Source organism: Diabrotica virgifera, chromosome 2 (genome assembly GCF_917563875.1).
Source record: "Diabrotica virgifera virgifera chromosome 2, PGI_DIABVI_V3a".
In the NCBI taxonomy this organism is placed as follows: domain Eukaryota; kingdom Metazoa; phylum Arthropoda; class Insecta; order Coleoptera; family Chrysomelidae; genus Diabrotica; species Diabrotica virgifera.
This window is the reverse complement of record NC_065444.1, coordinates 126,108,211-126,120,443: the sequence shown is the minus strand read 5'-3', so window position 1 is coordinate 126,120,443 and position 12,233 is coordinate 126,108,211. Positions and strand designations below refer to the sequence as shown.

Here is a 12,233-nt window from a genome sequence, read left to right as displayed (position 1 = left end):
TTAATTGATGCAAATAAATTACTGGAGGGTTTCTTGAGGTCGCTAAACACGAATATGCCACCAGAACCGACTCCCGTAGCACCTGGTTTCCAAGGTCTTTGGAACTACATTCATGCAAATGGATTAGTTATAGGTTTTTAGGGTTGCTGAACACGAATACGTGATCATCACAGACTCAGGAGCACCTGGTGCCTAAGATAGGTTATCTTCTGGAGTTAAAAACCTAAGAGTAATCCATTTGATTCCTCCGAAACTGCAGATGATAACCTGTCTTAGGCACCAGGGGCTCCTGTGTCTGTGCTGATCACGTACTCGTGTTCAGCAACCCCAAAAACCTAGAAGTAATCCGTTTGCATTAATGTAGTACCAAAGACCCTCGCAACTCCAGGAGCCCCTTTCATTGACCTTGGAAATCAGGTGCTCCGGGAGTCGGTTCTGGTGGAATATTCGTGTTTAGCGACCTCAAAAAACCCTTCAGTGATTCATTTGCATCAATTAAATGCCGAAAACCCTTGAAACTCTAGAAGATGACGTCCCTAGCAGTGGCCCTGGCCACCACGTCCTCCGGAGGTCAATTCTGATGGCATATTCGTGTTTATCGATCCCAAAAACCCATGAGTAATCTGTTTATATCAATTTAATGCCGAAAACCCTCGAAACTTTAGAAGATGACGTCCGTTGAAGGTCAAGGTCAAAGTAAAGGTCGCCATTGGATAGCCAGGAAAAAATCCTAGACTACTAAGTACTTTTCCTTGATCCAAACTTCTACATGTTGCCAGATAACCAGTAACTCAGGGAATTGGAATACCCAGTAAATCTTATAATTTTCCGAGTTTGTGCCTCTATATCTTGAAAATCCTTCATACGATTGAGTTGTGCCCATGAGAACTTTTTATCAGGATGCTTCAAAGAGTATTTTCCCAAAGTATGAACGAAATCCACTGGGACCTAATTTCCATAAGGTTTGTGCGGAGTACTTTAAACCTAAAGCTACTAACAACTAAATAATTCAATAATAATTCAATAAGAATCAAAAATTTCCAAAATATATAAGAAATGTCATAGCAGAAGAAGAAAAATTGTGGAAACTTGATATGGTATTAAAAGAAACAAAAGAGCAAATTTTCGCTGTTTTTTTATGTATTTTATATGTAAGGTTACGTATTTTTTGTTGAGCTTTTATTATTTATTTATTAATTAAATATGAATTAGGTATTTGTCGCACATAATAAAAAACACCGAAATGTTATCATTTTACCAATCTAGAATAAATAATGGCACTAATTAAAATTTTAAAATAAAGTCGCAGTTTTTGTTTTCTACGTCGAGCTCTTGCAATTCACATAGGTAATTACAGAATTCAAATTCAAAATTTTACCGGAAAAAACATTTTTCCCAAAATTAAAAGTACTTACTACTTACTTAAGCCGTCCTCTTGTACCTTAGGGAGCTCGCAAACCAAAGCAATATCCCTACATCGCATAACATACATCATACATTGCGGAAAGATACGCACTGAGTGTCACATCTGGTTTTCGGTGAACGAAATTCCACCGAAAGTCACCGAAGATTCACCGAAAATCAGATGTGACACTCAGTGCGTATCTTTTCGCAATGCATGCCACATGCGAATTAGGATATTGCTTCGGTATGCGAGCTCGCTTACGGTGTCGAGGAAAAATTAAAAGTTAAGCACTAAATTTAGTTTTTCATCCTGTTTTCAAGTGCAGAATCCATTTAAAAAATCTAATGTACAGGGTGTTGTTTTTGGGAGGAATATTTTTATATTTTTTAATCCGGACCTGGATTTCTTTTAATTATAAATAAATTAATCGATTGGACAATTTGAAGGATATTCGTGTGCCAATTATAAAAAAAAATATGGAGTGCGGTTAAAAGCTATGAACCAAATAAGAAGTTGGCAAAATATATGAAACACCCAGTATCTTTGTAATGTATTAAGTATGGAATTTTTGAGATCGCCTAAGTGTACCCTTTTTTAGGGAAGCCGCACAGCAGAAAAAACATGAAATGTAAAAGATAAAACATGAAACGTGAAACACGTTTCATGAAAATAAAAGACTGCTAAACAAACAGAAGTCCGCCTACCAATGAAACGAGTGTGATTCATGCTCGTCAAACATTTTTATCTGCGGGAGGCCACACACCAAAGAAACATGAAATGTGAAATATGAAACGTGAAACACGTTTCATGGAAATAAAACACTGCTAATCAAATAAAAGTCCGCCCGTCTATGAAACTAGTGTGATTCATGCTCATGAAACATTTTTATCTTCTTGAAATGTGTTTCATGAAATGGGTCGTGTTCTATTTTTCGGTTTCAGTTTCATTGTTTTAGACAATTATTAATTACGTGTATAAAATGAATGCCGACCAAGATTTTAATATTGCATTGGATTCTGTGGTGAAGCAGAACGAAGAGTTGTACAATTATAATCTGGAGAGGTACTCGAATAGACAATATCAAGAAAATATCGTTTTTCTATAATCAGCACCCACAATAAAACAATATAACACAATAAAACAATGTACATGTTTGAATATTCATTCTATAAATTGATCGAAATTTGGCAAGATGATTATTTAATTCGTTTGTAACCAAATATGTACTATGGTTATAATTTTTGGACAGTAGTAAAAGAGATGCCACAACAGCAACGATCTCGTCATCATCACTTTCCATTATTCACTATACAAATTTTATTTTTGTTTCTTTGATTAGTATACATATAACATGCAACGGTTTCGTTCTTAATTTATTTGTTTCATGTTTCACGTTTCATGTTTATGTTTCACGTTTCTTTGATGTACGGCCTCCCTTGGACAGTAATAAGAGTTGCCACGACAGCAACGACCTCGTCATAACTTTCCATTGTCCATTATACAAATTTTATTTTTGTTTCTTCATTAGTATATCACATGAAATCAAATGTTTTTTCACAATTTATTTGTTTCTAGTTTTACGTTTCATGTTAAATGTTTCACGTTTCATATGTCATGTTCCACGTTTCATGTTTCTTTGATTAGTATACATATACCTCCCTTAGGGAAGCCGCACACCAAAGAAACAGGAAACATGAAACGTGAAACATGAAACGGCTTTCGTTCTTCACAATTTATTTGTTTCATGTCTTATGTTTTACGTTTCTTTGATGTGCGGCCTCCCTTGGACAGTAATAAAAGTTGCCACGACAGCAACGACCTCGTCATAACTTTCCATTGTCCATTATACAAATTTTATTTTTGTTTCTTCCATTAGTATATCACATGAAATCATATGTTTTTTCACAATTTATTTGTTTCTTATTTCACGTTTCATGTTTCACGTTTCATGTGTCATGTTTCACGTTTCATGTTTCTTTGATGTGAGCCTAAGATAGTAATAAAGGAGTTGCCACCACAGCAACGACCTTGTCATCACTTTCCATTGTCGACTATACACATTTTATTTTTGTTTGTTCGATTAGAATATCACATGAAACGGTTACTTTTTTTCACAATTTATTTATTTCATGTTTCACGTTTCATGTTTCAAGATTCATGTTTCTGGTTTCATTTTTCTTTGATGTACGACCTTGTCTTAGGGTTAAAGTATGTTACTTTCCCAAAGAAACACCCTGTATTAATTGTATAATATTAAAGGGGTAGGATAAGGTTAAGGCTAAGGAAAATATGTAGCTAAGAAGAAAAATAGAAGTAGTAGAAACCAAGTAATATTTAGAACATGGAAAACAAGACACGATATAATTTTTGCGATAAAAACAGAAACAAAGGAGGAAACAAAAAATATATTAGGGCAAAAACCATAGGAACACATAAACAAGGAGACTTAATTTTTATCAAATCAGGTTTAATTGAATTATTACAACTATAGAATAATAACCAATTTTTAAACATGTCTTACCAGTTTTTTAAACCGCTACAGTCATTATGACTCTCAATATCGTCTGTGGTATCAAGGTGACTTCCATTAACGTTTAGCTTTACATTTTCACACAAAGTTTTTAACACAGCTTCATGGCAATCCGTAAGATATATGGTTTTTGTTTGACAAACATTATTTAAAACTAATCCTGTAAGACCAACCCCTGAACCCAATTCTAAAACAGTTTGCTGTTTAAATGAGTTGCTATTTTGAATTATCCACTCGGATAATGCTAGCGAAGCCTAAAATGCAAGAAAAACACTATAGCCCCCTTTGTTAAGTATGCATACTTTCTGAAAAAAGTTATAATACATCTATGGTTGGAAGAATGTGGTATAGAGAAGGAGAAGATGAGATTGAGACGAGACTTTCATGAGCCTCGTATCAGTCTCGAAGAAAACTAGAATTAGCAGAATCGTCTCGGTCTCAATCTCGTTTCGTCTCGATCTCGTCTCAGTCTCGGTGCGATACCAAATATTTGTCTCGTCTCGGTGTAATAATAAACTAAAATAAGCTCCATATATATTTAGATTACTTCAAAAACTATGATACACTTTGAGAACTGGGCCAGCGATTTTAGTTATTGTTAGGTATAGTTATATTAAATATGAATACTTTTATAGTCTGTTGTACAAATTGGTATAAGGAGTCAATACCATTAAAAATAATCAGGTATTAAAATTACAAGTCATTATCATTCTCTTTGCCTTATCCCTATGCATGGTCGGCTTCCCTAATTGCATTTCTCCACACAATTCTATCTTGGGTCATATCAATGTCAATCCCCTTTACCAACATGTCCTGCCTTATCGTCTCCCCCCAGGTCTTTTTTGGTCTTCCTCTCCTACTCCTTCCAGGAATCTGCACTTCAGCTATTCTTCGTATTGGGTGATTAACATCTGTTGAACATGACCAAACCATCTTAACCTATGCTCTCTCATTTTGGCATCAATTGGTGCCACACCTAGACTTCCCCTAATATACTCATTTCTAATTTTATCCTTCTTTTATCACTCCACTCATCCATCTAAGCATTCTCATTTCCGCCACATGCATTCGTTGTTCCTCTTTCTTCTTCACTGCCCAACATTCAGTTCCGTACATCATAGCCGGTCTTATGACTGTTTTATAGAATTTTCCCTTCAACTTCATTGGAATTTACCTGTCACACAGCACACCACTCGCTTCCTTCCACTTCATTCACCCAGCCCTAATTCTACTGCATGCATCTCCATCTATTTCTCCATTACTCTGTAATACCGATCTCAGGTACTTAAAACTATTGCTTTTTACAATCAGTTCACCATCCAAAGATACCATTTTATTTGTAGTAACTCCATCTTTAAATGAACATTCCAAATACTTTATTTTTGTCCTACTAAGTTTTAAACCTTATTCCTCCAGAGGCCTCCACTGTTCCAGTCTTTGTTTTAAGTCTCTTTCACTATTTCCTACTAACACGACATCATCAGCATACATTAAGCACCATGGAATGTTACCCTGTAGTTTCGCTGTTATCTGGTCCAAAACTGATGAGAATAAATACGGATTAAGCACACAGCCTTGGTGCAATCCTACTTTCACATGAAATTTATCAGCCTCTCCCACACCTGTCCTAACACTAGTCGTTACTCCCTTATACATATCCCTCACAATCTTTACATATTCACCAGGGACTCCTTTTTTTTTGAGTGCCCACCACAGAATCTTTCGAGGATCTCTATCATATTATGCTTTCTCAAGATCAATGAATACCATATGAGCGGTTGTTTCTTTACTCCTGTATTTTTCCATCAACTGCCTTATAATGAAAATTGCATCTGTTGTTGATCTGCCCTGCATAAAGCTAAACTGATTCTCGGATATTTCGGTCTCTTCACGTATCCGTCTATCAATTACTCTTTCCCATATTTTCATGGTGTGGCTAAGCAGTTTTATAGCCCTGTAGTTTGTACATTGTTGTATATCTCCCTGGTTTTTGTAAACAGGTACCAGTATACTGCTTCTTCATTCGTCTGGCATTTGTCCAACTTCCATAATTCTATTAAATATACTGCTAGCCACCTTGTTCCTTTCTCTCCCAATGCTCTCCATACTTCCCCAGGAATATCATCTGGTCCTACCGCTTTTCCTTTCTTTATTTTTTGAAGCGCTTGAGCCACTTCCTCGTTTGTTATTTTGGTGACCATTGCTGCTACTGTCTCCGTTAACTCTACAGGCTGTCTGTCAAATTCTTCATTTACAGTAGCAGCAATGGTTTCCAAAATAACAAATGGTCACCAAAATTAAAACAAGTATGAAATTGAAAAAGAGTAGAGTAACGATGGATGATGTTCCTGATATTCTCATTTGGTGAAAAACTATGTTTACGTAATTTAAGTACGTTTAAGTAAAATGGCCCGAGATCGAGATGTTCTCGCTATTCCTGCTACATCGGTCCCAGTGGAGCGTTTTTTCTCCAATGCTTCTCTTATTCATACAAATTTTTTTTATAAAAAATGAAGCAACATTTTTTCTCCTGAAAGTCCTACAAACTCCAACTGATAAAAGGGGGGTGTCCTGACTGCAAGATTTATTAATAAAAATAATTAAATAAATAAAGGAACTTTACAATAGGACCCCGTTATGCAACAAGGAACCAACTAACATTTTTTTGAAAATGGAGTTATTGGAGATTTTCAATTTCGAACCAAGTGACTTTGGTTCCTTGTTGCAGAACAAAGACAAAAAAGACACCTGCAAAAATAATGTCTTTATGCCTTTAAAATAAAAATAAAGAGTATTAAAGGCAATGAAAATAGAATACTGTTAGGAAACAGGAATTTCATTTGGAACAAGGTGAATTACGAAGAAAACAATTGAAACTTGATTTAACCAAGACAAGACAATATAAGATATTTTACAACAAACGACAGTAATGAGTATATAATTGCGAAAGTTACGCAAGTAAACAAGAAATCTACTTTTCATTTATTGCTCGTAGGATATTAAATTCATTGAGACAAAAAGAGGAATGCATGTAATTTATACAGTGCGGTGGAATAAGTGTTTCCCCCCCCCCTGTTAACTTGTTTATTTTAAGAATATAAGCAAAACGCTCGGACAGGTCGATTTTTAAACTAACCATAGTATATTATTTGTTTGATTTATATATATTATTTATAAGTTTGATTTTTTTAAATGGGAAAGTACATCATGTGACACCTCATTTAAAAGCTCTTAAAATACTGATTTCAAAAATGTATAATACTTTAATCTTGTTTGAGGGCGTAGGCGCAAAATTTTGGTCGAATTCTTTCTGAATGCAATCGTTTTTTTCAAATCCTGAAGAAACTAATAAATATTTTTGAAAAATTTAAACGCAGAATGAAATATTACAGTATTCTCGATGGTCCAAAATCCCTGAGAACTCCTATAATGTTTATTTTAATAAGTCACAGTGATGAAAAAAGAGAAAATTTAGTGTGATTTTTAATTTCAAATATATCATTCAAAAGAAACTTTTTGTTTATTCTAAGGGACTCTCAGCCATCGGTAATAATCTAATCTTTCATTCTGCGTTTAAATTTTTAAAAAATACTTATTAGTTTTCTCAAAATTCGAAAAAAATAAATGCGTTTAAAAAGAGTTCGACCGAAATTTTGCGCCTACGATCTCAAAAAGGATTAAAGTGTTATACATTTTTGAAATCAGTATTTTAAGAGCTTTTAAATGAGGTGTCACATGATGTACTTTACCATTTAAAAAAATGAAAGTTATGCCTGTCACCTGAAGAGGGATCGCGTAAAGTTCGAAACGGTGATGCTATAATATACTATGGTTAGTTTAAAAATCAACATGTCCAAGCGTTTTCCTTATATTCTTAAAATAAACAAGTTAACAGGGGAGGGGGGCAACACTTATTCCACCGCACTGTATAATGCAATATTCATTTAACTGTTCAGAAACCAAAAAAAAATGTTTATTTAACAAATAACTATTCTTTTTCGCTTAAATTCAATGTTAAAGCGGCCACCCAACTGACCCGTGTTGCGCTGCCCCCCCCCCCAGTTGCAAAAATCAAAAAACAAATAGCCCTGATTTATGAGCTATTTATGAGCTCTCATATTCCGCAAACTAAAAATTTTGAGCTCGTTCCACTGAGCAGGAATTTAATACTTTAGTGGGAATACTTAAAAATGGGTACTTAAAAATAGGAATATTGAATGGGTTTTTGTGGCAGAATTACGAGTTATTTATGAGCTCTTGAAATTATATAGTTTCGATTTTTGAGCTCATCCCCTTCACCCCCAAACAACCCTTTAATTGATTTAACTTAAGAGAAAAATGCTGAGAAAACTTAAAATATATCGTATTGCGGATATAATTCCTACAGCTTATATACTCTAAGAATAATCTATTTAATCACGTGCATTTCGATTATTGAGCTACAACCCCTGCGCAAGAAAACCACCCTATCTTCCCGGCTTAAGAGAAAGTTGTACTTAAAATGCATTAAACTAATTATTTGGCGACTACATATCATTTAATAATTTATAAGCTTCCAAATTACGCGCATTTAGATCAGTAAATTGCAATTTATTTTGTATAGTGCAGTCACTGAAGGTAAACATCAACGATTACCTTCAATTTCGGTGAACCTTCATCGATTTTCACGAAAATTGGTCAGTGGTTAGAGGATACGTCAAGAAACAAAGGTGACATGGTACCACCTTGCGCTTTTACCCTGAGGGTGGATACCGCCCCTTCTCGGGGGTGAAAATTATTTTATAAAAAATAACTGCACAAATCAATAAAAGAACAAATTAAAAGCAAAATTTATTATATAAAGTTAATAAAATAAGTCAATACTTTTTAAGTTATTAAAGATCAAAGATTTTAATTATTCGTGAAAAAATGCATGTTATGCAGCGGGTTTTCGTAAATCACTGAAAAACTGTAAGTTTTTACAAAAAAGTTAATAGTAGTTTAATTCGTATAGCTTATATTCTAAAAATAAACTCTTAAATCACGCGCCTTTCGATTATAGAGCTACAACCCCTTCGCAAGAAAACCATCCCATATTCCCGGCTTAAGAGAGAGTTGTACTTAAAATAACTTAAATTAATTATTTGGCGACTACATATCGTTTAATAATTTATGAGCTTGCAAAATATACGCATCTCAATTATTGAATTGCCATTTTCTTTCTATAGTGCAGTCACTGAAGGTAAAAATCAACTATGACCTTCGATTTCGGTAAATCTCCATTAATTTTCACGAATTGACAATAACAACTTGGGGTTTTAGCCTGGGGTATATGTCACCCCTTCTCGGGGGTGAAAATTACTTTATTAAAAATAACCCCACAAATCTAGAGAGGGATAAATTGTAAGCAAAATTTGTTATATAATGTAATTAAAATAAATCAATACTTTTTGAGTTATTAAAGATCAAATATTTTAATTTTTGTGAAATAAAATGCAGGCTTTAAAGCTATTTTTCAAAAATAACTCAAAAACTGTAGTTTTTACCAAAAAGTTTTCATCACTAAAATTGAAGCTAATAAAAAATATAATAAATTGCTTACTTGAAAAACCCTTTAATGTTAATTTAAAGTAAGTTATTGGTTATTAAATGTATATTTTTTTCTGCGACTGTTCAAATCTAAGGATTCAAGCTTAAATAACGGGAAAGAGATGCATTTTTTAACACTTAGGTACTAAATACTTGTCAAAGTACTTAGAAATACCTATCAAAAATGAGCTCCAGAAAAAGTTGATAGCATCAAAATCCGCTTATCAATTTTCGTGAAAATGGATGGAGATTTACCGAAATCGAAGGTCATAGTTGATTTTTACCTTCAGTGACTGCACTATAGAAAGAAAATGGCAATTCAATAATTAAGATGCGTATATTTTGCAAGCTCATAAATTATTAAACGATATGTAGTCGCCAAATAATTCATTTAAATTATTTTAAGTACAACTCTCTCTTAAGCCGGGAATATGGGATGGTTTTCTTGCGAAGGGGTTGTAGCTCAATAATCGAAAGGCGCGTGATTTAAGAGTTTATTCTTAGAATATAAGCTATACGAATTAAACTACTATTAACTTTTTTGTGAAAACTTACAGTTTTTCAGTGATTTACGAAAAACCGCTTCAAAACATGCATTTTTTTCACGAATAATTAAAATTTTTGATCTTTGATAACTTAAAAAGTATTGACTTATTTTAGTAACTCTATATAATAAATGTTGCTTATAATTTGTTCTTTTATAGATTTGTGCAGTTATCTTTTATAAAATAATTTTCACCCCGAGAAGGGGCGGTATCCTCCCTCAGGGTAAAGGCGCAAGGTGGTACCATGTCACCTTTGTTTCTTGAGGTATCCTCTAACCACTGACCAATTTTTGTGAAAATCGATGAAGGTTCACCAAAATTGAAGGTAATCGTCGATTTTTACTTTCAGTGACTGCAGTATACAAAATAAATTGCAATTTACTGATTTAAATGCACGTAATTTGGAAGCTTATAAATTATTAAATGATATGTAGTCGCAAAATAATTAATTTAATGCATTTTAAGTACAACTTTCTCTTAAGCCGGGAAGATAGGGTGGTTTTCTTGCGAAGGGGTTGTAGCTCAATAATCGAAATGCACGTGATTTAATAGTTTATTCTTAGAGTATATATGCTATAGGAATTATATCCGCAATACGATATATTTTAGGTTTTCTCAGCATTTTTCTCTTAAGTTAAATCAATTAAAGGGTTGTTTGGGGTGAAGGGGATGAGCTCAAAAATCGAAACTATATAATTTCAAGAGCTCATAAATAGCTCGTAATTCTGCCGCAAAAACCGATTCAATATTCCTATTTTTACGTAGTGGGGGGGGGGGCTGGCTCAGCCCCCCCCCCCACTAAAGTATTAAATTCCTGCTCAGTGGAACGAGCTCAAAATTTTTAGTTTGCGGAATATGAGAGCTCATAAATAGCTCATAAATTAGGGCTATTTGTTTTTTGATTTTTGCAAGTGGGGGGGGGGGGAGCTCAACACGGGTACCCAACTGCCTCTTGGCAGTTTGAACATTTCATTTAAGCGAAAATCAATATTCATTTTTCAAATAAATTTTTTTTCTGTTTTCTGACAGCAGTAAAATGTATTTAGAATTAAATAAATTACATACATTCTCCTTTTTGTGACTATTAATTTAATTTAAAAAAACATTTTTGGACACCCTGTATAAATAACTATATTAATGTTTATATTACTGAATAGATAATTAAATATCCTTTCAAATGAGCTATCACATGACCACTATTCTGATTTAAAAAATCATCGATTACGTCATCACGCCCAGATCGATGACGTCACTAGTATGATATATATGCCAAAAAATCGTTATTTAAAAATAAAAATCGACTTGTTTCGGGAATTTCTAATATTGTTATTTATTAATAATAATTAGTTTATGCGTTACTTCACGGACGCCCTGTAGATGGATTCAACACACATATAGATTTCGAACCAGACGTGGATTGTTAATGTTTACAACATTAACATTTAACAACAAAGAACCACGTGATTTTTTTCTGCCATAGGAGTTAATTTTTCAGTTGTTTATTTTATAATTGCATTAAAACTCATAAGTTACAATAAAAGTGATTATTTTTATGTCGTTTATTATTATTTTTATATCCAAATAATTTATACAAATTAATAAAACGTTTTTCTTGAATATCTCCAAACTATCTTAATCTCAGTTGGTTTCTTGTTGCATAACGGGGTCCAGTAAATAATGAACTTTTTACAGAATAAAGAATAAAAATAGTTAAGTTTTTTCCAATATTGGTTCACCCTATATTACGAATGAGTCACAATCGTGTTTTACCTGCCAGGTTCTCAGTCCCGTCGTTCCATCTGATATCAAACTATTACTTTCTTTCAAGGTAATGACCTTGTACTCCTTACCCAATGAGTAATGTTTGTAATTCTTTTCCACACTGTCCCCTGCTGCTACCAAGCGGCCGTACGCCGAATATAGGTCGTCGTGAATTGTAGATTCCTCTAAATCTATTTCTGAGGCAGCCTGTAGGCTTTCCAATTTATCCAAAATATATTTTAAGAATAATTTTTGATACTTTATTTGAATTGGATATTTTAATACTAATTCTGAATTAACAGTCTTATTTAGAAGTAGCTCTTGTACATCTTCTAGCAAAAATATATTGAAAATATTCTACAACAAAAATAAACATTGTTCTATATTCCTGTGGTATTTTAATATTATTTACTATTTTTTAGGA

General features: G+C 33.5%; 1 protein-coding gene across 1 annotated transcript in view; it reads right to left on the bottom strand.

Annotated features, from left to right (window-relative positions):
- LOC126879614 (protein-lysine N-methyltransferase EEF2KMT) overlaps positions 1-12,233 on the bottom strand; it is a 32,049-nt gene that overhangs the window by 19,525 nt on the left and 291 nt on the right. The window contains exons 2-3 of the mRNA XM_050642784.1: positions 11,819-12,166; positions 3,927-4,189 (exon numbers count right to left, since the gene is read on the bottom strand). Of these exons, the coding sequence (XP_050498741.1) occupies positions 3,927-4,189; positions 11,819-12,166 (611 nt within the window). The remainder of the gene's footprint in view (positions 1-3,926; positions 4,190-11,818; positions 12,167-12,233) is intronic.